The 26,329-nt window shown below is 40.0% G+C and overlaps 1 protein-coding gene across 1 annotated transcript; it reads left to right on the forward strand.

Annotated features, from left to right (window-relative positions):
- Nucleotides 1-26,041, forward strand: mapk8ip1a (mitogen-activated protein kinase 8 interacting protein 1a). Its single transcript, XM_046394423.1, has 12 exons — nt 1-549; nt 9,319-9,394; nt 11,715-12,299; nt 13,690-14,274; nt 14,920-15,177; nt 16,679-16,754; nt 16,863-17,029; nt 17,125-17,228; nt 20,184-20,294; nt 20,569-20,639; nt 20,867-20,965; nt 21,437-26,041. The coding sequence occupies exons 1-12, from the start codon at nt 16-18 to the stop codon at nt 21,507-21,509; spliced, it is 2,739 nt and encodes a 912-aa protein (XP_046250379.1). The 5' UTR covers nt 1-15; the 3' UTR covers nt 21,510-26,041.
- The last annotated feature ends 288 nt before the right edge of the window (nt 26,042-26,329 follow it).

Genomic DNA, 26,329 nt, shown 5'->3' on the forward strand with positions numbered 1-26,329 from the left:
TCTGATTGGTTGGCTATGATTTCCTCCTCCCCCTGTCTTTGCATCTGTGTCCCTCTCCTCCCTTCCTTCTTCACTCTGTCAGTTCTTGTTCACCCAATCTCTATTCCATACCACTCACCTCCCTTCCTCTCTCTCTTCCTTCCTCCTTCTGTCTCTCTATCTCTCCCCTCTGTTCCACTCTGCTCTTGCCAGGAAGATGATGGTGATGATGATGATGTGACACTGTGGCCAGCCAATGACTGTGCAAGGAGTGAGTGGAGGGGGTGTGTCCAGAGGCAGAGCTTGGAGCTGATTGATGCTGAGAAGACCGAGGAGGAAGAAGGGGCAGAAAGGGAGGCAGAGGAGGGTGGTGGAGGCCTTGTCCGAGCTGAGAAGCTGCTGCGCTGGCTTAATAAAGGAGGAGAAAAGGTGGAGGAGGAAGAGGAGGAGGGAGGGAGGAAGCTGTCCCCTGTCAGAGGGGGATCAACCTGTGCTGTCATGGATAAATATCGACCAAAGAGACCAACCACCCTGGCTCTGTTTCCACAGCTGCCACAAGCCGGCACCCAGGTAGGGAGGATGGGAGGATCCCTTGTTTTTAAAATGAGCTGGGCAAATGTGTTACAGTGTGGATGATAATGGGAGGGAACTGTATTCAGGATGAGGTAGCAGTAACATCAAGCTGAATAAATAGGTTACTGTGCGTGTACGTGTGTGTATTTCCTGGGAGGATCCTTTCTTCAGAATGAGACAGCATTGGCTAGCTGTGTATCTGTGTTAGGTGTGTGTGTGTGTGTGCGCGCACACGCACGCTCGTGTGTGTGGCAGTATGCTGGTGGCAGTGGGTCCATTCTGAAAATGGTTCGGCAGTGGCTGTTTGTTGCTGTACTTCAGCAAATAGGTTTCTGTGTTGTGTATTGGTGACAATACTCTTGGCAAATACCAATATTATATATAGGTATAGGTCTTCATGAGTCAGTCATGTAACTGGCTTGTTTTTCCCATAGACCTACAGCAGGTGAGCAGCTAGGCATTCAGTGAGATGCTCAAGGACACTTTGACAGGACATATTAGCTGTTGAGGGGGTTGACCCTGACTGTACTATTGAAACAAGAGCTTCAATAGACAGTATATATATATATACACACACACACACACACACACACACACACACACGCACACATTATATACGGTTGTAAAGTAGCTAGCTTTGGCTCCTCAGGCAGCGTTCGGTAATGAGTGCTCTCTGGAGGGAGTCAGCACTAGCACTAGCACTTTCCTGGTGTATCCTTTTAAATGAGTTGCATCCTGTTTACTTTGTCAGTACAGATCAGAGCAGGGTCATTTCAGCTTGACCTGGGTTTCCCTTCAGCATCAACATCCAAATCACTCAATAAAGAGAGGAGGTGTCCTCGAGTACTATTGAGCCATTATTTGAAATCATGGTTGTTGTGACAGCTTTTGACCCAAATGTCAATACAGTAGAAAAACCATATGGTTAGATTTGATCATCTTTTATTTAACAAGTGAGATGATAGACTAGTATCAGACTTTGAATACAGGATCAAGTCTCTTATCAATTTTAGCTGTAGCTTTCAACATTTACAGGTAGTAAAAACACAAAATTAAGAATTAAAACATCTGGAATCACCTTTTGTTGGAAGTGGGAGGCAGAAACCTAATTAATAAGTAGCTACACCTTGAAAATTTAGTAAACAGCAGTGGATGAATTATGAAATGTTAATTAGCTGACAGAACAGAATCTGACACATTGAGTTCACAGGTGTAACCTCTTGACTTTCACAGTTTTAACTTCTTATCAAAAGGTATTATTTTAGCCATTACAGAAATAGCGTTAATCATCTACTGTTAATATATTTAATCTGCCAATAGTGATGTTTGTCATTTTCATTATTAACTGGAGTCTAGCAAATGCAGGAAATTGTCTAAATTGGAAACTGAGAATCTAACTGTAGAAGGCAAAAATTTTGACCCCAATCATTAGTCATCACTGAGATACACTGAGATAAATGTAATATTCAAGAACACTCACTATTAAAATGCAAAGCCTTAGTGATTTTAACATAGTTAAAGAATCTTTCATTTGTTAACGTCCAAAAATCTACTCCCAACTCCCAAAATGATCTACTAGCAGAGTGTGTAACTTACAGTAGCCCTCTTCTAATGTAATCGAACCAAATTTTTAGCGATATTTTTTTTATTTAATCAAATTTTATCTATAGCATTTAGCCCATATAGCCCATATAGCCAATATATACCATATAGCATTTTGGCTTTCCTGATAATTTTACAGCCTAGTCTGACCTAGGTTCAAATACTGCAGCTGGCCTCTCCTGCCTTGGGGATGTTAAGGATAATGGGTATTGCATGCTGTATAAACAAATTTGTATAGCAAACTTGTGATTTGTGATATTCTGCTATATGAAAAAAAAAACTGAGTTGACTTGGCAATGGCTAATGGACATTTACATAATCTTAAAGAGACAGAAACATTACAAGGGAACATGACATCATGATTTTATTGCATGTGCACCAAACATGCTGTAAAGTCAAGAGGAAATATAGATTAGCTAAACCATATATGCATCACTGTGCAGATGTGAAATGCAATTAAATCTCTGTGAATGTAACGTGAAGATCTTCTACGGAAGCGAAATGATTTGATTGTGACAGATTATTCAATAGTCAATGATCCAGTGTAACCTGACATAGAGTAGGGAGACGATATGCTGACAGGCAGATATAGGGTTATTGCGTCATCAGTTCTTCTATACACTGTGTGCTGAGAAAGGCTGCTGCCATTAATATAGTAACACATTATAGACCCGGGACCTGGTCTCAGTGGATTTAAGGCACACACAGAGTATTCAACATTATTCAGCTTCAGTCAGGTGTGATAGACTAACCTGACTTGAAATAGTGTAGGTCTTGCATATGAAGAGCTTAAAATTAATTTTTCATACCACTTTTCATATTTCATACTACATTTTTCAATTCTAAACAAACTCATTTTATGTGTCACATTCTAAAGGAAAAACAGTAACTAAGGCAGGATAAATATCCAGACACTGTAGGAGGAGTTGCATTACAGATGCAGTATATAAAGGACTTAGGATATAGTGGAGTTGAGGGAAAGTCTAAGAACAATTGAATTGCCTCTGAGCAGCATATGTTCTACCTCCTGGTTCAACCTCAAATAAAATATTATATTGTCCTCACACTGAAACTTATTGGTCAGTAAAAATTGAAACATGGACCTACTGCGATGTCATTCATTGGTTTGTAGACTACTGAAGCCAGAAAGTGACCATATTTAAGTGAGAGCGTGGAGCTGGGGAGGACATCACCATGGTGGTAACATGGTAGTGGGTTGTTGGTCACATGGTGCTTGATGATGCTACAGTATGTAATTATATATTCATGCACAGTTATGACACACAGTCCAAACATTTTTGGGACCAGTTCATAAACAGCCAGCGTAGCACTGATCATGTGCTCTGTCCATGTGTCATCAGACCCACTGCATCTGTTAATCAAACCTGCTGTGTGGTGATTAGCAATGTGATTGGCTGCTGTAGACTGTGTCCTCACTAACCTGTCCTGCCTGCCAGCTGGACTCACCACAGGAGCAGGATTAGCCTGACAACACTCACTATCACTTATGTGTGACTGTAAGCCCTCACACCCACTGACTCTTGTGTACACATGTGTGTGTGTGCGTGGGTAGCCATCAACACCCAGCAGAAAATTAATCAGCTGATTCAGAGTTCTGAAATTAGAGTGTGCTCTGATGTTTATACAGATCACTGTCTGTCACCGTCCCGCTAAAATGAATAAGCAGAATAATGTTAATGTTTCCCTCCATACATGTATTAAGACATATCATATATTATTACACATTAAAGTGTGAAGTTAAAATTAGCTTCACTTTTACTGGTTGCAACATGATTAATAATTATAATCCTATATAATAATAATGATAATAGTAATAATAATAATGATAATAACAACAACAACAACAACAAGGAGAAGAAGGAGAAAAAAACATTCCGAAATGGGTCATGATTTTGCTTAAGATTGCCTTTATTTTTCCTTTTTCATATATTTAATGCAAGTACTTTTGTAGTTACTTTAGTCAAATAAATGTATGCATGACTTTTACTTGTAACAAACAGAAGATCAGTTCACAGGCACACGCCTTAAAGTCAGATTTTCATCGAGCACAAAGAAACTTTCTGCTTTCAGTAAATGTGAAAACAGTCTTACAATGTCAGACCATGCACATGCATCATTCTACAGAGTGAAGCCCAAACAATCAACTCTAGGTAGAACAAGCAAAACAAATTTATTGACTGGAGGGGGACTTCAAAACTCTGTTTAATTTAATGACAGAGCCATTGCAATATACTGGATCCTGTTTAATCTGGACCAGAAGGGCTCTTATCCAATCCAACAACTCTGATGAGTGAAAGACTACATCTTGACCATAAGGTCTTTTTTGCACCAGACACCATTTTTATGGATTAAACATTGTTTAATCTGTTGATTAATGAGATTTAAATATGCAGCTTGGAAAATTTTGTTACCTTCAGAGCCAGGTGTTTACCTTTGCATTCAGCTAGTGGCAACCTCCAAGGCTATACAAAGCAGCCAATGCACAAGTGCCAAAAAATGCAGTTCCATAATTGGCCCCTTCAGACTGGCTCTGTGAGTCAAACACCACTGACCATTGTGATCTCTTGGCTATGTTTGTGGTCTTGGTACCTTTTGCTGTCCTTGATTCATGCAGAAATGTATTTAAAGTCTGCATGAAGCAATTTTAAGGGCTTCCAACATGCAAATTATACAAGTTGAGTGGATATATTTACTCAAACTCATTTTATGTGCCACATTTTCAAGGAAAAACAGTAATTAAGATGGAATAAATATCCAGACACTGTAGGAGGAGTTGCATTACAGATGCAGTATATAAAGGACTTCTGCCAGGATATAGTGAAGTTGAGGAAAGTCCAAGAACAATTGAATTGCCTCTGAGCAGCATATGTTCTACCTCCTGGTTCAACCTCAAATAAAATATTATATCGTCCTCACACTGAGGCCCTGTGATTGACTGGCGACCAGTCCAGGGTGAACCCCGCCTCTCGCCTGTAGTCAGCTGGGATAGGCTCCAGCTCCCCCGCGACCCTGACGGATAAGCGGTATAGAAAATGGATGGATGGATGGATGGAAGGATGTCCTCACACTGAATCTTACTGGTCAGTAAATATTATGTAAATGTTTTAAATCTATTGTTAGTATTGTTGGATTGAAACATAGACCCACTGTGATGTCATTCACTGAAGCCTTGACTTTGGTATTACATTTTTCGCCATTTTGTTGCCAGAAAATGACCATATTTAGTTGAGAGGGTGAAGCTGGGGAGGATATCACCATGGTGGCAGTGAGTTGTCAGTCTCACAGCCATGTGACCTACATCTTGGTACTTTTGGGAGAATTTTTCATGCAAATATTTGACAAAGAGGCTGATTTGTTATATGGTTAATTATACTAAGAGCCTGTCAAATAAGTGTGTCCCCCGCGTAGCTTCATATTTACTGCAGAGGTACAGAAGTGCTGTCAATCTTCTCATCTGACTCTCAACAGAAAAGCAAATATGTGTATTTATCAAAATGTCAAACCATTCTAGCTAATTGCTGATTACTCCTGCTCACCACTACCGCCTCTGTGCGGACTGAAAGTAATGTCAGATAAATAGGATAACTCATCTGCGACTGATTGGTTTGAACAAAATACTCAGCAGTCAAATTACATAACAAACATGACAAAATGATGTACTTTATAAAAATACTTATTATTTCAAAATTTGTTCTGTACTATTTGTATGGGGACGCCTATTAGGAAAACGTGATTGCATGTTAATGGTATTAAAAGATCACATCTTAATGCAATTTCATTGTAGACGATAGATGCAGTACATGTTCCTTGTTTTGTGCAAAATTGTATTCTGAATTTTACAAACTTTCCTCTTTCTGTCTCCATGGACAATTTCTCCCTATTGAGGTGCAGCGGAGGAACAAAACAGGAAGTTCTGTGCTAATGAGATGATAACCTCAAAATATATCCACTCAAGTTGTATAATTTGGATGTTGGAAGCCTTAAAAATTGCTTCATGCAGACTTTAAATACAGTTTTGCATGAATCAAGGACAGCATTGAAAAAACTGACTTAGAGGTACTTGAAACTTATATACATATATCTATATTTTTGTTAAAGTTGCAGCAGTACATGCAGGCTCGTCTGAACAATGGTGCGCTCCTGTACTGAAACCTGAGATATTAAACGACTTTGCTTTGCTGTGGGAAATTCAAACCCTGTTGACACACAATACGCAAATATGGGCATGCTGAAAAGGAGAATGTGAATGTGACAGATTACAGCGCAGCGTGGTGTGGTGCATTTTGCCATATGTCCTTTTTTCTTGCTACAGCTGATGGAGCACACGGCTGAGGACCAGGATCTAATATCTAATCTAATAAATGAAAGAGCTCTCTGTGGCGACAGGGTGCCTCCACACCGTTCACTGCTGTTTACAGAGTGACACGGGAGGCAGCCGATTCAGCGTCACAGGCAGAAGCATTGATCTGTTATGTCTGCCCGGAAGTCATTTTAAGTTCACTTTGAATGGGAGCCGTCTGGTGTCTGGACAGAGCTATCGACAGAGTTCCACATACCAGGAATTAAACCTGTTCAGATGTGCGTCCCACCTGTCAGCCAATAAGAATTCCTCAATTTGTTTTGGTAAAATGGTAAGGACAGATAGCCGTGTACGGATGTTGTTTTTGCAGTGGACACTATACTGCAAGCAGCCTGTATGGCCAAGGTCCTGCAGGGTGACTCAGCTCCTATCGACACCACCTGTCATGTTTCAAATGCGTTCATTTAAACTGCATTTAGCTTTTGAAAGTATTATTCTTTTAGCTATCTTTGGGCATTTAGCAAAAGAAGCACAAAGAAGTAAAATTAACTTCAGTCACTAAATCTACAGTTAAATGAATGGACTACACAGAGTGTTCATATCCCAATATCCCAAATTCATGTGAAAAAAACTGTAAAAGCTATATGGAGGCATTTTATATTTTTCTTGGTATTTATATTTTCCTTCAGTTGTATTTTGATATTATAAAATGTAAAAAAAAAAAAAAGAACTTGTTTTGCAGAATCCTACAATGTTTGTTTTGAGACTCCAGAAATGTTTTTGGACTAAGAAACTACTTTCCATGAGCATGGGGATGAGTAGATAATGACTGAATTTTCATGTTTTGGGGTGAACTGCTCCTTTAAAGATTAACTGTACAGATAATGGTTTCCACTTCAGTTTGATTTAATTAAACAGTGGCTCTGCCTTTATTAAATCTTCTTGGCACTTTCAGCTCGTGTCTTTTGGAAAAATTAACCGATAAATGGATAATCAGTATATTTAGGTTTTTCTCACTTACTGCTGGCCTGACTGTGGCTGGTGGGAAGTGATTGTTCTTGAAAGGTCAAGACGTTCAGAGTCGGTTTAAGTGAACTCTGTTTTTGTCCAATAAATATTTGTTAACTGAGTCACTTTGGGAAAAATAAGCCAAACTGAATAAAGGATTCTCTAAAATTTGCAGAGGAGAACAACAAGTTGTCATCATGAAGGACAGAGCAGGCTGCTTAGTTGTCAGTGTCTTTCAAAACAACCAACATGACCTTTCCAAAAATGATTCACATGAACATTTTCTCATCTGCCTGATCTTCTGTGTTGATCTAATTTCTTAAATGTCATGTAAATGAGGACCCATTTCATTCAGAACGTCTTGATGTTATTTACATACCAATTCAATATAACTGATGTTGTCTTTTTCTCCTCATTTCAATTCACTTTCAACACTTTAGAATGATAAAGTCAACATGGCTATGAAAACAAACTGGGTGTGGATTAAAAGAAGCGGGAAGTTACTTCTAGCGACACTGCATTTCTGCAAGCAGTGGAAGACTCAGGTTGTTTCTAGGCCAGGGGTAAAAATAAAATAAAGTAAAATAGAATGAAAAGGACACCGGCTGAATGCAGTGGGATGCCAGCATGTAGATGGTGAAACAGTCTCAAACCTTTGTTAAGGTTCAGGTGGTTTTATTTTGTGACTCATATTTCAGAATTATCACACCTGTGTAATATAAATGCTTAACTAATCATTTAGAGCTACATGGAGACCAACTAATTTTAGCATTTTAGCACTAGCATGCAGGACAGCTGATATGTCACCGCATCACATTTTGTCCACCACACTTTTATGTATTTATTATTTATGTTTTGTCTAACATAAATGTAGCCCAAAAGGCACTTTTAAGACATTCTTTCATACCCAGAGGCACCATAAGGGGGGAATTTGCAGTGTCTGCAAGTTTCCTCTTGCAAAGTAAGCTCAGCAATGTCAGTATTTTTTCAAAAGAAACGTAAGAAGGCATAATTCCTGTGACAAGTTCATGTTAACTGTTGCAGTGGAGCAATAGAAAGCATCTTGACCGGGAACTCCACAAACTGGCTTGATTTGTGCATAGACGAGGGTAGGAAGTCTCTGCAGCAGGTGATTAAAACCACCAAGAAGATTACTGATACAGTCTATTGTTTCTCATATTTTATATTTCTGGGTGTCAGACTGTTGTTAGTAAACAAAACAAAAATGGCACCGTTAGATTTCCGTCTGCACAATGAAATCATTGTTGCTGTAACGTCAGGCTGAGGGAAGACGTCATCAGAGACAGGGATGTGCTTTACACAGGAACGTTTTGATTCTCCTCTCTCTCTCTCTCTCTCTCTCTCTCTATCTCTCTCTATCTCTCTCACTCTGTCGGTCTCTCTCTCTCTCTCTCTCACACACACACACACACAGTCACCTTAGTAACAGAAAGGGGTGTGAAACAGGGAAAACAGATGCATCATGGGATATCAGTAAGTGAGTCAGCTGCTCTGTGTAGTTCATGATGATGCTCCCTCCTCTTCCTGGCAATGATGCCATCAGAAAGAGAGAGAGGATCAGACGGGAATGTTAACACTCAAGCTAATGTTCGTTACATTGAAGCCTTTGCCAAACAAGTTCACACAATGCTGATTAAGCCTTTCGCTGGCAAATAGATTTCTTGGTATTTTGCACAATATGGGAGTTTTGTTTGTGTGTATGTGTGTGTGTGAGTGAGAGAGACAGAGAGAGAGAGAGAGAGAGAGAGAGATAATCCAGTCATGTGTTGGTTTTTGTTCTTACACCGCTGCTCTGTCTTCTTCACTCTATCCAGGACTCTATCAACAACAACTCTTTAGGCAAGAAGGACAGCTGGAAGGACTCCCACTCTTCCTCCCCACACATTACGGGTATGGATACTGGATATATGAATATATATATGGATATAATGAGTGTGAAAAAAATGTACAAAGACAACATTACACCCTTACTTTATTTCCACAGAATTTACATTCACACAGAATCGGTAATGAAGCTCTGTCACCAAGAATAACTTGTTCCTTAAAGAAAAGAAAAGAAAATGCAAGAGGACTCTGACCCTCAAAATATAAAAATGCTATAGATACAGATTATAGAGATGATTTTACGCAGGGCAGCCGGGGAAGACGTTTTGACCAAAATGATTTTCTAGTGGGAGGCCATGTCCAAATTCAGCTTAGGAGGCCCTCATCCCTTACATGAACCATAGTGGTTCAAGTTAAATAGCTCAGCACAGAAATACATTGCTGTACATGGACAACAATATTAAACAGGTAAATAAATATGAACATAAGTGCACTTTGCTCACTAAGCACAGCTAACATCATTGTATACATTATTTAAACACCATTATGTTCAACCAGAAAAATCATGTGCAACTTTTAAGCAGCATTATGCACACAGCAGTAATGTTTATGGTATCCTCCTTTCAACACTTTCAGTTAAAGCCACAGAAAATAGTTATCTGACAGCTACGGTGGTACATTTTCAGAGGGCAGAACTGTGAGCAGTCCTTTCACACTATATGTGTTAATTAATAAGTTGGGCTCACCATAAGCTTAATGGAATGAAATGTGAAAGTCGCTTTTCATGCTTTCTTGGCAGCACACTCAGCATTAATGTCTGTGCATTTCGTCTTGGATGCGACATCCTCTTAAATGGACAGAATAGCAAGTTCACACACTCTGCTGCACTATCACAATGCCACAGTCTCACTTCTGAGAAAAGTTTGCTCCATGTTTTTGAGGTAACAGAACATTGGTATTAAATCTCTGAGTATCCTCAGCCTGTGGAACAGGTCTGGAACATTCACGTCCTAAAATTCAGACATGCTCCGTGTGTGACTCAGTATGTTGCAGTGCCTTTGCAGATCAGAAAAGGAAGAAGACTGCATTGCAAAGCCCTGAAGAGGTGCGAAGGCCTTTGAAATCGTACCACTCACGAACCTCTTGTGACAGCTATGCTAGTAAGCATGTTGATGCAACATGTAAATAAGTGGGATTTTGTGTATTTTCACTTTGATAGAGCTAAACTAGTAGCTTCCCCCTGCTTTTAGTCCTTGTGCTAAGCTAGGCTAAGCACATCCTGGACACATCTTCTATTGGGTGCCAGAGGTATAAATTACAAATCACTTTGCTGATTTGAATCATCTCATTTTCTCATATATTCCAATGGCTTTTTGCTCACCTTGGAGCCGCTGGTTTAAAGGAACAGTTTACCCCAAAATTCTCTTCCCGTAGCAAAACAATCACATGGACAGCAAATCAATCACATTTCCCAAAATGACAGGCTTCAGTCATGGTCAACACACACCTTTTGACCCTCACCAACAAAAACACTTCTCCATGTTAAGTTCTACTGTCAGTGTGTTTGTTATTTCTGGTTGTTTCTGGCTGACATGGATTCAGCACTGTAGCACACAGCATTATCCAAGGCTGCTGATGAGCTGAAACATTGGTGTCATAAGAAGCTTTCACATGCCATAAATCACTTTGACACTTTTCAGTAGTTCAGTAGAAAGCTGAGTTTGTGCAGTATGGGAACAGGCAGGGTTTTTCAATTTACTTACCAGGGGAGCCTGTGAAAAAAATCTTTCATGTTGGATAATATCTTTTGTGTCACTAAAGTAGCTTTTCCAGATGCAAGCATTTATTAGAGCACGGGGGGCTAATGATGAAATGCTGTCAACTTGCCTTCTTGGGAATGTAGGGACCAGTGTTTTTAGTGCTTTGCTTACCATAGAGCTTTGCCTCTTTCACTTTGACCATTCTTTGCGTAATCCTCTGAGTTCCCCAGCTTCATAAAGGTGCAATATTAAATTACTAGTCTATCCTTTAAAACCTAATGAACAGAAGCAATTTTAAATCATTTTGGTAAGACATTAAAATTTGGGAAATTTCTAATGAGCCAGTCTTTTCAGGACTTCATAACTGGCTGATTATTACATTAAATTACTTGCATGTTTTGGAATGAATTGTGTGTGTGGGGTGCAAGGGTGACAATAAACCTTCAAGAATGAAAAGAAAATATTCTTGATTCATTTTAATGCGTGAATTTTTTCTCTTTTTGCGTACAACTTCTGCAGGATAAACTGCTTACTCTAGGTTTCTTTGATAATCCTCTACTTCTTAATCTTCTCCCATATGCGTCATTCATAATCTGATACTTTTGTTTGTTTTCGTGTGTGTTAAGGAGATATAGCCCCACCAGCTATTCAACCAAAAGCAGAGGACAAAGTTCGGCACGTCACGCGCCGCCCGGCCCCTAAACCACCTGCTGCCCATGGGACCAACAGCAGAGCCAACACTCAGGGCGTTGCCACCAGTGCAGACATTCGCGCTCGACCACGGGAAAGACAGGTGTCTGGAGCCTCACATGCACAGTCCTCCAGCACACAGAGGAGTCAAAGGAGAGGAATAGGAGGGGGAGGAAGAGGGGGAGGAAGAGGAGTGACAGCGATGAGAGAGAGGAGCCTGGGGGACATCAGAGGAAGGGATGGCGTTATAGCAGGGAAGGAAGACAAAAAAGGAGGAAGACTCTGTGAGGAGTCCAAAGGGAAGGAGAAAGAGAGGAATGGACATCAGAGGCCAAAAGAAGCAAATGGACTGAAAAGCCGAGGGGCTGATGGGAAAGGAAAAGTAGGTGCTAAAGGGGGTCACAGAGGAGGGGGATTTAAGCCAAATAACATGCCATCTAACCAGGAAGTTTATCTGACAGCCATGGTGGTCCCACGTACACCTGTAGCACCACGAAACCAAGACAAGACCCAACACCAAGGTAACGAATCCCACCCACCAAGATCGGGTGGTTACAGGGATACAAATAAAGGGAAATAATGCACTATTAATTTCAACATGGGTCTGAAAAAAGCTCTTTTGATTGTTTCTGCTAAATACTACTAGTTTATTCTTCTCTTTGTAAGATCATGCTGCAAATGACCTCTCTAGGGAAGTTACCTTTTCTCTAATCATATATAATTATAGAAGGGAAAGTTGGTATATTTTTTCTACCTATAATGCTCTTTAGTCATCTAGATTTGTTTGGTGTGGCTTGCAGAGTTTTGGCTGTAGAGATGTCTGCCTTCTCTGGAAGACATGGCACTTCACTTGTAGTGCTGGAAGTTCCTTAACATACATTTAAAAAACCTAAATGCAATGTCTCTTTACAGAAATAAAGACGTAGATAATCAAGATGTGTAATTACTATATCATTTGATGCACATCTGCCCAAATGGCTTTTTCTCATAAGCATATATTGTTAAAGAAACACTTGTTAAATGGTGGATACATTTTTATGAGCATCACATAAAATGACTCCTTTTACTATCAGAATTCCATCCATTTGATCTGATAACATCTGGAAAGTCTAGAAGAGGTGCATGGTTAAATCATGCTATCCCTAATGAAGTTAGTGGAGGGCTGAACTGGAAGTTAGCCACTCAACTGGCAGAAGCAACTAGTGCGCAAGCTCTGTAGGCCTCACAATATGGAAGTAATTTAATATCCGGGACATTCACCTTTTTTGGGCTTTATGCTCCTCTGAGCAACTTTCATAGGTATGAACTGGGCCCCACCTCTGATTGTTTTGGAATTTCGCTTATTACACCCATGAGAGAAACTCGTGCTTGTGACTTGATGTAAGCATTCATCGCATCCTCCTTGTTGAGCTACGAAGTTACTTTGCGTTACCTTAGCCTACTTAGCTAGCTTATCGTCCATAAGTAGATGTAGTCCTCCTTCTGCATGCTGATATGGTTGGCATTTGCAATATGATACAAAGGAAAGGTTCCGACATGAAACTGCTCTCTGTACGATCTTCTGATTATCTTGAGTAACCTGGGCCATGATTCCTGGAAAGCTGTTGAGTTTTCAAATGGGTTTTTTTAACACTGCAAGTTAAGTGTCTTCTAGTTCCATTATGTTCGAGACAAGGCAAGCTTCTCAGTCGATATCTCCAAAACTCAGCAACTCACACCAAAACAGTCTAGATGGATAAATAGCAATATGGTTAAGAGGATATATATGTAGTTTGGATTTTGGGGTGAAATGTCCCTTTAGGGTAAATTGTAACACATGTGAAGTAGTACATTTCAGACTGTTTGCAAGCAGTTCATGAATTGCTCTGTTAGTCCTTACATTTACCCACTGTCCATATCTTGTGTTTATAGGCCAAAACCATGACAGGACCCAGGACAATCCCCCCGTTCTCTCCAGGTCCAGCAGTGAGGGAGGGTCAAACAGAATGTCCCTCAGTTCAGACACAGAGGGCCCCCCACCAGGGCCCCTGCATCCCTCTCTACCCCACCGCATCAACCCTGACATCAGCGAAGAAGATGGGGAGGGAGATCCGACTCCTTGCATGAACGTCGAGAATGGTCCGACTCACTGCCTTGCAGATAATGAAAAAACGGAGCTGGACTATACCAAGTCAGAGCTGGACATAGGAGGAGGAAAAGGTGACAATAACATTAAGGTGGATGACACCAACTCTGTCACTCAGGGAGACTGTGCAGATGCTCAGACTGTACCAAAGAGTGAAGCCACAGCAGGGTTAAATTATGACTCTGTTAAATACACTCTGGTGGTCGATGAACATGCTCAGTTGGAGCTGGTCAGCCTCAAGCACTGCTTGCATGGTTACAACGAGCACAATGATGACAGCGACGCAGAGACGATTTATCAGTCAGCCAATGAGGAGGAAGACCCAGAGTATGAGGAGGAGAGGAAGAGGAGGGAAGCAGCAAAGAAGCAAGGTAATGATACCAATTCATTCTGACTGGGCCAAGTACATTTCTGTCACATTTAAAAGGCTAAATTGTTCCAACTTTTACCAAAAATTATATGTTCATATTGGATCCCACTGGTTGTCACCAATATGACCATACAAAAGGCTAATTAAGAAATTCGTTTTTTCACTGCTTTTAGAACTACAGTATGTTGTTTTCTTCTTTTACCTAGATTAAGTGGAATACTTCTATGTCTCATGGTACATATCAACAGAAACATAAAAACAAACAAGGACTCATATAAATATGGAATACAAAAGCATATCCAAAATATGTGTACACCTTCTGTCGCCATTTCAGCTTCATTTTTCAGTTTGTACATCTAATGAAAGGATGTCCTCAATTAATATCCGTCTGCATGCAGCAATGTATCTGTATCAAACCTTGATATGTGAGTGCCTTAACACTCTAATGCTTTGTAAATGAATGTCATTCCATCAGCAAAAAGAGGACCCAGTAGTAAGCCTTGTGGAACATGGTTAGAACACTGCATATTGTCTTGGACTGTGGAGGTCTAAGCTCAGGAGGGAGGATTAATTGAAGTTGACTTTCTATTTCCCTGGTTGTTTTTTTCTTGCTGATGTCAAAATAACCTTGTTTTTTAACTCCAAGAGAGGAGGAAAGAGGAGGAAAAGAGAAGAAAGGAAGAGGAAGAGACAAAGAGGAGAAGGGAAGAGGATTTGAAAAGAAGAAGGGAGGAGGAGGTGAAGAGAAGGAGGGAAGTTGTGGCAAGGATCTGTAAGCAGTCCAAGGTAACATCAACCACAACTTCAGAGGAAGATGAGTCTAATGGAGGAACAGCTGGCGCTTCCAAAAGCAGGAAGTTCCTCAACCTGTTTGGCAAGAACAGCAACCATTACAGTGCCACTGGTTTGTATATTCTAAAAATATTTTAATTATTTATTTAAATCACAAATAAGTCTGTTGTGACACATCTTAGTAGAGCTCCCCAAAGGTTTTATATTGTACAGATAGTGAAGACAAATAGAGGTAACATGATTGATCTTTCAGTTACCAGTATATGCACTGACATACCAAAAATGCATGGCAGAAAAAGGAATGATATAGTGTAGTCTTGATATAATCCTGGGTTGACATGTAGGCTGGACATTAACTTTGTTCATCACCTCTATGTGTATTATTGCTTACAACCTTTTTATTTTAGCTGCTGTTGAATCTTTTGTTGTCAATGTGACAAAGGTTTAAATCCAAAGAATGCCTGCCAAAACATATTGGTTGTGGAATTAGTTCCTGAGACCAGAACATGAAGTTGGTATTGTGGTAGTTTATCAGTCTACATGGAAGCAGCAGTGTTTACTGAGTCACCAGTTATAGTGAGTAGCTGCCAGGGGGCAGGGGTAGATTATGTTTTACATGTAAGGGAGTAACTCCAGACAGGAGTAGCAGAAAGTAGCTACTAGAAGGGGTTATCCAGACTTTTTTAACTGGGTAGCCAAAGTGATATACTGACTTATGTAGGAGTGGCATGAAGTGCATGCTTACACACATCAGAAAAGCTTCAATTTACCATTTCCTATACCTACTTTAATTACCAACATTACAATGTCTTACAATTTCTTCGACTTTTTTTCATATTACATTCATTTAGCTGATGTTTTTATCCAAAGCTTAAGACTTACAATAAGTACATTTAATAGATTCAAAAGCTAAGTAGTCCAAGAAATCACATCCCGACATAGAGGGTCAACACAACACATACATTATGTATAAACCCTCAGAAAGAAATTGTATCTCTAAAAGTAGGCAACAAAACAAAACAAGGCACTTTCAAAAATATTCATCAAACAGTTGATTCAAACCAAGTTCCTGCCTTTCATGGGGCACACAGCCGATCTTGGTTTAAGATAATGGGATGGCACTTGGGATAGCCGATCAGATTTCAGGGGTCACGCCTCTGATTACTGAAAAGATTGCCCTACATTTCTGTGTGAAACGCCAGTAAAGTTCCACAAACTGAAGAACTCTCACAAGTAAATTTCTTTTTAGTTATAACACTACATCTCCTTCTTAATACTGCCTACAATAACCTGAAAAGATCAATAAAATGTTTTTCAAACCAGAAGTGTAGAACTGAGGCAACTGTGTGTTCAGAGCCCTCCTGTGGGGTCCACAGAGATGTTAGAATGAGGCGTCCATAAAGAACACTTACATGTACAGGTCCAGAACAACACCTATGGGTGAACACATCTGACATCGGAGGTCTGGGACAAGGCTACGTCGATTTAGACTTTCCATTCCTCAGTAACAGTCAGTCACTCAAATTTGGAAATTTTGGGGTTTTTTTTCTTTAAGAATGAAAGTGAAACAATATAAAAGCTGTTGAGTATAATATCATTGCTGTGTCATTCAGGTGCTGGGTTATTTGGTCTGTTCTCCTGTGTTTTGGATGGAGTGGAGAGACAGCAGAGCCACAGAGCTGTGTACAGGTTAGTACATATGACTTGACACAAAATAATTGTGTCTATATACTATCCAAATGTCCAAATAAATACATATAACTGAAACTTGTCTTTTTTTGTTCATGCTTGTTTTAGATTTGTCCCACGTCATGCAGATGAGCTGTGCCTAGAAACAGATGATCCAGTGTTAATGCTGGACCAGTCTGAGGACCTGTGGTGTCAGGGATACAACATGAGGACTGGAGCTACCGGCATATTTCCTGCCTTCTACGTTGTCAAGATTGCTAAAGATATTAGCCAAGGTACCTTGCAAATAAATGAACAGAAAAAATAGAATAACCCATTCACCAACATTTCATGATTTAATGTTTCTATGTTCTTCCTTCTTCTCTCCCAGTCCAGAAAGATGATTGGATAGAACAGTTCCTTGTCCGATTTCTGGGGTCAGTTCAGGTCCCCATCCACAAAGGCAACGATGTGCTGTGTGCAGCAATGCAAAAGGTACATAAAAACATCAGAACCATACCCTGAAAGCTAATCATCTGGGATATAGTGGTAAATAAAGACAACAGTCTTTATCCGGTGATCACAAACAAACAAATGATGAGGGGTGTTCTTTTTAAAAGGTCCTATCCTGTTTCGTTTCATTTCGATTCGCTTTGCTTCTCCGGGTCTGGGTCATAAGGGCAGCAGTCTCAGCAACCTGCTCTTCAAGTCAATTTTCACCTGTTCATCTGGGGGGATATCGAGGTGTTCCTAGGCCAGACGACAGACATAGTCTCCTCACCGTTGTCCTGGGTCTGCCCTGAGATCTCCTGCTGGATTTACATGCCTGAAACACCTCCCCAGGGAGACATCTGGGAGGCATCCTGACCAGATGCCTGAACCACCTCAAGTGACTTACATTTTACATTTTGATATTTCTGACAATAATATTGACTATACATGTAAGACCAAAGCCCTGCGATTGACTGGCGACCAGTCCAGGCTGAGGCGGGGCCTCTCGCCCATAGTCAGCTGCGACCCTGACGGATATGCGGTATAGAAAATGGATGGATGGATGGATGGATGGATGTAAGACCAATTCACAAATGTAGGCAAGCTACCAGATGCATTTATGAACTAAAAAGATGAATATTTTTTTTCTGGTGGACACAAGCACAACTCCAATATGCTGAGGTTGCGCCGTCTCAGCTGAATGTGCAAATAGGCAACTGTTTGCTCACATATTATCCATAAAAGCTTTATAGGATGACAGAATGGGGCAGTGTATCTATGACCTTGTTTTGGATTTCCTCTACTCCCAAATGGTCACAACAAGGAAATGAATGCAGCTTTAACCTGTCAACCTGAAAAAGTGATCTTTAGTTTACTGTCACCTTCACTACATGTGCTGTTGATCATTTGGTGTCCAGAGCACAACCTACAGAACTTAATTCAAGTTCAGTGTTGTTGTAGGCCTTTACTCATTAAGAAAAACTTACTACAGTTCTCCAGATTGCAGTGGGTTGGAGAGGCATATCAAATGCTCTTATTAATTCAATTCAATTCAATTCAGTTTATTTATATAGCGCCAATTCACAACAACTTGGCGACAGTGGCGAGGAAAAACTGCCTTTTAGAAGGCAGAAACCTCGGAGCAGACCCCAGCTCAAGATGGGCGGCCATCTGCCTTGACTGATTGGGTTGAGAGAGGGAGAGAGACAGGGAGAGAGGGAGAGAGAGAGAGAGAGAGAGAGAGAGAGAGAGACAGACAAGGAGAGAGAGGGAGAGGGGGGTGGGGGGTGAGAGAAGGAGGTGATTATGATAGCAGTATTAGTAACAGTAATAATGGTAGTAACTGTACAGAGTAGTAACAGAATTCAAATAGATTATGACTAAACAGTAGTAATCGCAGTGAGTTTCGAGCAGGACCGCAGCAGGAGCTCCAGCCATGTGGCTGTTTGATGGCGGTTGTATTTTAACTGGCTGGTTGATGGCTCTTGCACCACTTAAACATCTTTGCTAGTTTCATGTTGCCAGACACATTAATAAACAGCATGTTACTGTATGTTTTTTACCCTGCAATAGTGAATCTGATTTTGTACACTGAAGTCTTTGGAGTATCCTGTGAAACTGCAATCAATTAAATTTTGGGAAGTTTTATTCATGTCCTCCTCCACCTATTATATTGGGGTGGTAGCAGAATTCTCAGAGGCAGATATCTCAAAACCAAGGCAAGCAAAACTAGCTGAGATTTGGGTGAACTGGCCCTTTAAGTGGTTTGAATCCAATGCGTTATATAATTGGAGAGCTGTACCTGTTGCAGTTAATCACTGAGCTTCCTCTAAAGCTTTCAGTGGGACCAAATCCTTCTTAAGAACATTACAGCACAGAGCACACTACTTAAGCTTCAGGCTTAGTTTGTAAAGACACATGTTTTCACTTAACATTCTAGATTTTACTCTTTTACTTTGCAGCGGGTTCACCTAATTTTGTGAAATTGGCTCATTGTTGTGACAAATGTATGGGTTTTGAATACTGATTAGGTGAATAATTAACTTCTTACAGTTGCTAAGTCTTAGTTGAAATTAAAAGTCCAGTGTTTAGGATTTCTTGGGTTTTACAGGCAGAAATGGAATATAATGTTAAAATAAAAAAAATATCATTTCATTTATGTATAATAAGCTAAAAGTAAGAATTGTTGTGTTTTCACCTTAGATTGGGTGTACAGGAGGAGCTGGTCCTCTTCCACAGCGTACACCAAGTTGCACTGCCATGTTTCTACACACTTGCTTTAGAGAGGTCTTTTTGTGGTTTTAGGGGCCACTATAAGGTAACAATGAGGTGCATTCAGGTGGCTGTAATATGCGACAAAACTGCTAGATGCCACAACATCCTGTTCTCATGACCTTTAAATCATTACATAACAGCTAACCACAATATCTACAGAAACACCACTAATGTCCTTCAGTCATCTATTGCCATTTTCTTAAATAACACAGATCTCTAAATTCATTTGTTGTGCATAAATTGGGGATGTTGAGCAAACTGAGACCGTATAAGTCCATCAACATTTTCAGCAAGGGGTGTAACAATACAAAACCTTCCAGCATCGGTCAGGCTCAGGATAGTTTCCTTGTTTTCCCAATCTCCTCACTGATGTATATTTCCATGTATTTTTGTTTATTAGTATGTCTATATTTTGGGTTATTGGGGCCCCAAAAATTTCCTATTGTCACTACTTGATCCACAATATTGTGAAAAAGTACAAATTGTAAGCCATGTTTTTGTCATTTAATAAATGACATGCTGCTGATTGACAGGTGTTCCTGATTATTAGGCTTAAAGTAAGTGGGTCTTAATTTTTGTGAAAGCATCTAATTGAAAGGCACTGTTCTACTCCTGAGTGAGCATGTCAGTTGCAGCTCTGAGCTTCTGTCTGTTGACTGACTTCCTGATTGCTTGTGTTAACAGGTGGCATGTTCCAGAAGGTTAGCCGGTCAGCCTCCCTCAGCCTGTGTGCTGGAGGTCAGTGTGAAGGGTGTGAAGATCAGTGTTCAGGACCAGTGTCACTCTGCTCACAGGGTATGTGCACTGCTTTATTTACACCTACAGTTAGGTGTATAGCGCTTCACGGTGGCAAGCTGCAGTAACTACAAGCTATTCACAAAAGGTGATATGATGTCAAATATGCTCTGCCTGTTTGGATAAATATTTCAATATTTATTCAGATTCGGCTCCACTCAAACACACCTATACAAACAATGCACTTTACTCTTTCAAACTTTAATCTTCTCACTCTCTCTCCCTGTGTGTGTGTGTGTGTGTGTGTGTGTGTGTGTGTGTGTGTGTCTGTCAGGGGGATCAGTGTTTTCATTTCTTCCAGCTGAAGAACATCTCATTCTGTGGCTGTCATCCAAAACACAGCAAGTAAGTCAAGCTACTTAAGAAATTATTTGATCTAATCAGTTCTCACACACATGCAAGAAACCTATCAAAGTATATTAAATTGTACCTTTTCTCACAGTCTGTTTAATGGCATTTAGTGTAGATGACAGTGATGTAAATCTCACAAATTGAAGCTTACTGTGTATTTGTAAATAAAATTCTTAACTGTTTTCTGAGTTTTCTGAGTAATGCTTATTGTTTCACTGCAGGTATTTCGGTTTCATCACTAAACATCCTGACCAACAACGCTTTGCCTGTCATGTGATGATGTCAGAGACAACATTACACCCCCTGGCTGAATCTGTAGGGTAAGACTTATCATACTGTATTCTATTCCTAATTTAATTCTATTTCATATTCTAACCATATTTTCTGACTTGCCCCTAGTGGTATCTGTCATTCATGTACAGTAGTTATACACATCCACAAAACTGTCAACGCAGGGACTATTTCAGTACTTCTGGTGAAACACTGATAGTTGGGAAGTATCCAGAGTAAGTGGGACACATTTTTTGTTAAAACACCTGAGCTCTGAGCTTATTGAACAAGCTTTCTTTCAACTCTATTTCACCACAAACCTCAGGGACGAACAACTCAAAAGCTTGTCTCAAAAAAGAAAGAAATTGTGAATATTTTCAAAGCAGAGTGTTAAAATGACAGTGGGGGCTGCATTAGTGGGACTGCGTCAGTCTGACGAGGCAGTGTCAATCATCTGTTTTGTTTTGTTATTATGTCTTATCTCATTTCATTTCCTAATTCTGTCCTCTGGCATCCCACAGGAGAGCATTCCAGCAGTATTACAAGGAACACATTGGCTACTCCTGTCCCACTGAGGACATCTTCATAGAGTAGAGCTCTCTACTCTCTCCATCCACACTATGTAGTGAAGATTCACTATGTGCTTGTAAGATTGGCCTTACACTACAACCTGGACCACAGATATATCTTCATCAAAGTACTTGCATGGTGGATTTCTTTTCTTAGCTGCATTCAGCCTTCTGTTGGCCATGTCACAATATAAATACCTCTGGATGGACAGGATCACATGAGATGCTCCATATAAGTGAGAATAAATGTAATATAAACCTACCCAAGCTCAAACTCAAATATCTGATATTGATTTATTTTACGGGATAAAACGACTTATACACAAGTACACATAGATATTGGATGTGAAACCTGTACAGCCTTCAGGACTCTGGAGTTACTTTAATGACAGAATATTTATATTATCAATTTGTGAACTTGCAGTGACAGTTTTGGAAACTGATTAACTTTGAGGCATTTATCAAAAACAGAAGTCATCAACCACATTAGCAGATCTGTGAGGTTTTAGGCACAGCAGTGTTGCAAATGCTAGTGCGTGCTACCATGTGCACAATGATTAGCAGCAGATGCTTACCATTATGTTTATTTGCTGTGTCAGCAACTAATGTTTGCTAAAAAGTACTAAACAAAGTCGAGCCTGATGGGAATGGTCATTTTCACAGAAAAAAAAAAATAAAATGATGATGATGTAATTTTGCTGGGGTCTGAACCATGCAAGCATGGTCCTTTGCATCTGGAGAATTTCTAGACATCTCTGTAGCAGCACCGTTCATTCATAATAGCATGTTGTGATACGTTTTATCTTCATCAAAAATTGCAGCTTCTTCAATCTGGATTTTTTTTTTTTTTTTTTTTTTTTTGCACTTGACCATATTATGATTTCAATAGTCTTTTGAGTATTTGTTCAGGCCCAGTGGACAGTGCAGGTGCATGGTTAATCCTGTCAACGCTTCTTTCTGGGGTCCGTTTTGCCCACACACACACACACACGCATGTATTCTGTAGCTTGTTGTAGCATAGCAGACATGTCCATGCGATCACAGAAAGCTGAAGGCACCTGGATGTCCACAGAGCCTACTTGTACACCCTCTGATGACAAAATTTACGTCACTGGTAGGAGCCGTGTGAGTATGCTATGTATAGCAAATATAGTAAAGTATAATTTAAAATGTATGAATAGCTTGGACATTTTTAAGTTATTCATGAATTTAAGAAGCAGGAAAAGTCGCATTTTACGTGTCTGAATAATCAAGCTTGAGTGCAATGAGATGCATCTCCCTAACTTTACTACATTCATCTTTCATTTGACCAAAATGAAATGCTAATGGTGATAAAGGAGATCAGTTGTGTTGGTGCTCTTGATCAGTGTGTTTACTTGGTTACACAATTAGCTGCTGGGTATTGAATAACAAACTAGAGTTCCAGTTGCAGACGTGTTCATGAGAACTTCAGCTTGAGCTTAAACCTCAATGTCCTACATCAAACCAGTTTCGGTTAAGACAAGTATTTCATTCTTTCCGATGTGGCTCAATACATTGGCCTGGAATCGAACCCAGGTCATCTGTTTAGAAGGCAGATATGCTAAACAAAAAAAAATGCAATTCATACATGTTTATGAATAGCAGGTAAATCTTCTGTCTTTAAATTATCTTCATCCTTGACATCCTTAACAGTAAAGAAAAAGGCAGTGCTTTAAAGGAATATATAATAAACAAATGGATCTGCTTGTTTATTTGCACAGATGAGGACAGATTGATGTTTCCAAAAAAATATATATACAAATACAATTCTATATCTTATAACCCCCCTGGCTTGACAATCTACCACTGAAGTCCTTTGGAGTTGCTGTTAAGGTGCCTCATTTCTCCTTTTGCTGCTTGGAATTTCTCTTCTTTCAAATGTGGTTCCAACTACATGCAGGGCTCCCGAGCAATGATATAATTTCTTAAACTCTGTGTAATAACAAGGCCCAAATGACGCTGTGCAATTTACTGTTTGTGTAACTAAACAGACTGGTGGGATGGTGGATCACTGTGCCGTCATTTCCCAGTCTGTTCACATCACTTTCAGCTCATACTTTCCTTGCATTGCCTGCTCAAATCTGGGATCCGAGATAGGGTCAGGTCATTGTGGAAAGATTTCTCATCAGACATTGATTGTCCATTTTTTGCTTTTTTATTTAATCTTAGATATGTTTGAAAAAAAAAAAATACTGAACTTGGCTTTTGATAGGGAGCTGGTGGAAACCGGACATTGGTCTGTGTTTGCTGTGTGTGTAAAGAGACAAACACAATATCAATGACTGCTTTAGCGACGTGGTAACGTGTTTCTTTCTTTTGTGTCAGCTCATCTTGCTGCTCCCAAATGATTTGAAATTAAACTGATGCAGCTTTAGGATCCAGGATTTAAACTTTAGGATTTGGAATTCCGTCCAATCAGAACACATCAGCACAATCCACTCAACTTTATGATATGAACAGATTTGAGCAGGTGAAGTCAATGGAAATGTTTTTGTGTTCAAAACAGTGCCTATTTGATTTTATTTTTTCTAGTGTAGTGACGGTGACTGTCCTCTGTTTTAACTTTCTGTGTCTCCAATCACAGAATCTAAAGAGATCTCATTCAGATGAATTGTCATGTAGATGGTTATGACTTGGTGCACCTAAGATGGCTGCCATGGAATGTTAAATAATGTCACTCAGAGTCAAGAGAGCTGATATCAGGACAACTAAAGTTTAACTCGTATGTGTAGCTGGTGTTTCCTTTCATTCAGTCAACCATTGGGGTCTAGTGCCGTTTGAATGATTGCATGTAGAACTGCTCAATATTACACCAGTTTTCTATGGGAAAATGTTAATGTAAGATGGTTGCAATGCAGCATTTTGTAAGATTTTGAACACATATGTGAATGAAAAACAAAATCATTAGAACTGTGGTAATCTAGGGAAGATAAAAATGCAGGGCAACATGGTATACAGTTTTACATTTTAGCATGAAAATGGTTAAAAGTACTGAATATCTTTACAAAGCACGCATCTTTCAAATAGGACAAACCATTTCTTGACTAAATATCTCAATCCCTTCCTTTTAGATTGTCTTCTATTGTCTTCCACTAATTTTGCAATGGATGGATGAAAACGATCCACTCATGCAACAGAAATTTTACATCACAATACAAGCAGACAAATTCACTATGATGGATTGCAAAGTTGAATTTTTGAGTCTTTTCGTACAGGACCACACTAAAGTGAATCAAAATCAGTGGCAACCTGAACACTGTGTCCACTGTGTGTTCTGAGCCAGCCATCTGAGGTGCACCACAGGAAATTCTGATCCACCACAAAGTGTCCTTTCCACTTTTGTGATTCTAACATCATGGGGATCTACTGTACGTGACATGATATCCTGTGTAGATACTGTATGTATGTATGTTTGTATAGGAGTTATTGTATGCTGTTGGTTTGACTAAAACCTGGGTGTAACACCGCATGATATCGATGTTGTAAAATGAGGACACACAGATGCACAGACTGATGATAATGATGGTGGTTATTCTTGTCAATAAATCACGTTTACAACTGCGCTTAGAATACAAGTTATGTTGTTGGAACCAACCAACCTTCTTTTTATAGAATATAAGCAGTGCTGTGAAATGTACCCAAAAGTCATTTTTGAGGTATTGTACTAAAATAGTACTGTGGCAAAAGTGCACCCATATGAATAGTACCTCAGTAGAAATCTTAAATGATCTGAAATGTATCAAAAGTACATATAAAAGGAAATTATGCATACACCAATCAGCCATTATTATCTAATATTGAGAGGGTCCCACTTTTGCCACCAAAACAGCCTTGACCTGTTGAGGCATGAACACCACTAGACCTGTAAAGGTATACTGTACTATCTGGCACCAAGCCGTCTGTAGCAGATCCTTTAAATACTGTCAGTTGCAAGGTGGAGCCTCCAAGGATTGGACCAGTTTTCCCAGGACATCTCACAGATGCTTGATTGCATTGAGATCTGAAGAATTTGAAGGACAGGTCAACACCTCGAACTCATTGTTGTGTTCCTCAAACCATTCTTGAACCATTTTCACAGTGTGGCAGGGTGCATTATCCTGCTGAAAGAGGCTACTGCCATCAGGGAATACCGTGGGAATACCATGAAGGGGTGTAATTGGTCAGCAACAATGCTTAGGTGGTAAATGTTAAAGTAACATCCACATGAATGGCATGACCCAAGGTTTCCCAGCAGAACATTAAACAAAGCATCACACTGCCTTCGTTCGGCTTGCCTTTTTTCCCATAGTGCATCCTGGTGCCATGTCTTCCCCAGGTAAGCAACGCAATGTCACATGATGGAAAAGAAAACATGATTCATTAGATGAGGCCACCTTCTTCCATTGCTCTGTGGTCCAGTTCTGATGTTCACAGACCCATTGTAGACGCTATTGGCAGTGAACACAGGTCAGCATGGGCACTCTGTCTGTTCTGCCGCTATGCAGCCCCATACGAAACAAACTGCAGTGCACTGTGTGTTACTACTACTCTACATTGACCCTAGGTGTGTGTGTGTGAGAGTGTGTGGTTGTCTGTCTTTGTGTGTCAGCCCTGTGATTGACTGGCGACCAGTCCAGGGTGTACCCCGCCTCTCGCCCGTAGTCAGCTGGGATAGGCTCCAGCTCCCCCGCGACCCTGACGCATAAGCGGTATAGAAAATGGATGGATTCTGCTTATGTCCTTTACAGTCATCATATGATAGGACTGCAACAAAACTCTTCCTCAGTCAATCAACCAATTAAGTAAGTTATAAGTAGGTACTAACATAAATGAATGACAACCAAA

Source organism: Scatophagus argus, chromosome 7, assembly GCF_020382885.2.
Source record: "Scatophagus argus isolate fScaArg1 chromosome 7, fScaArg1.pri, whole genome shotgun sequence".
NCBI lineage: Eukaryota > Metazoa > Chordata > Actinopteri > Scatophagidae > Scatophagus > Scatophagus argus.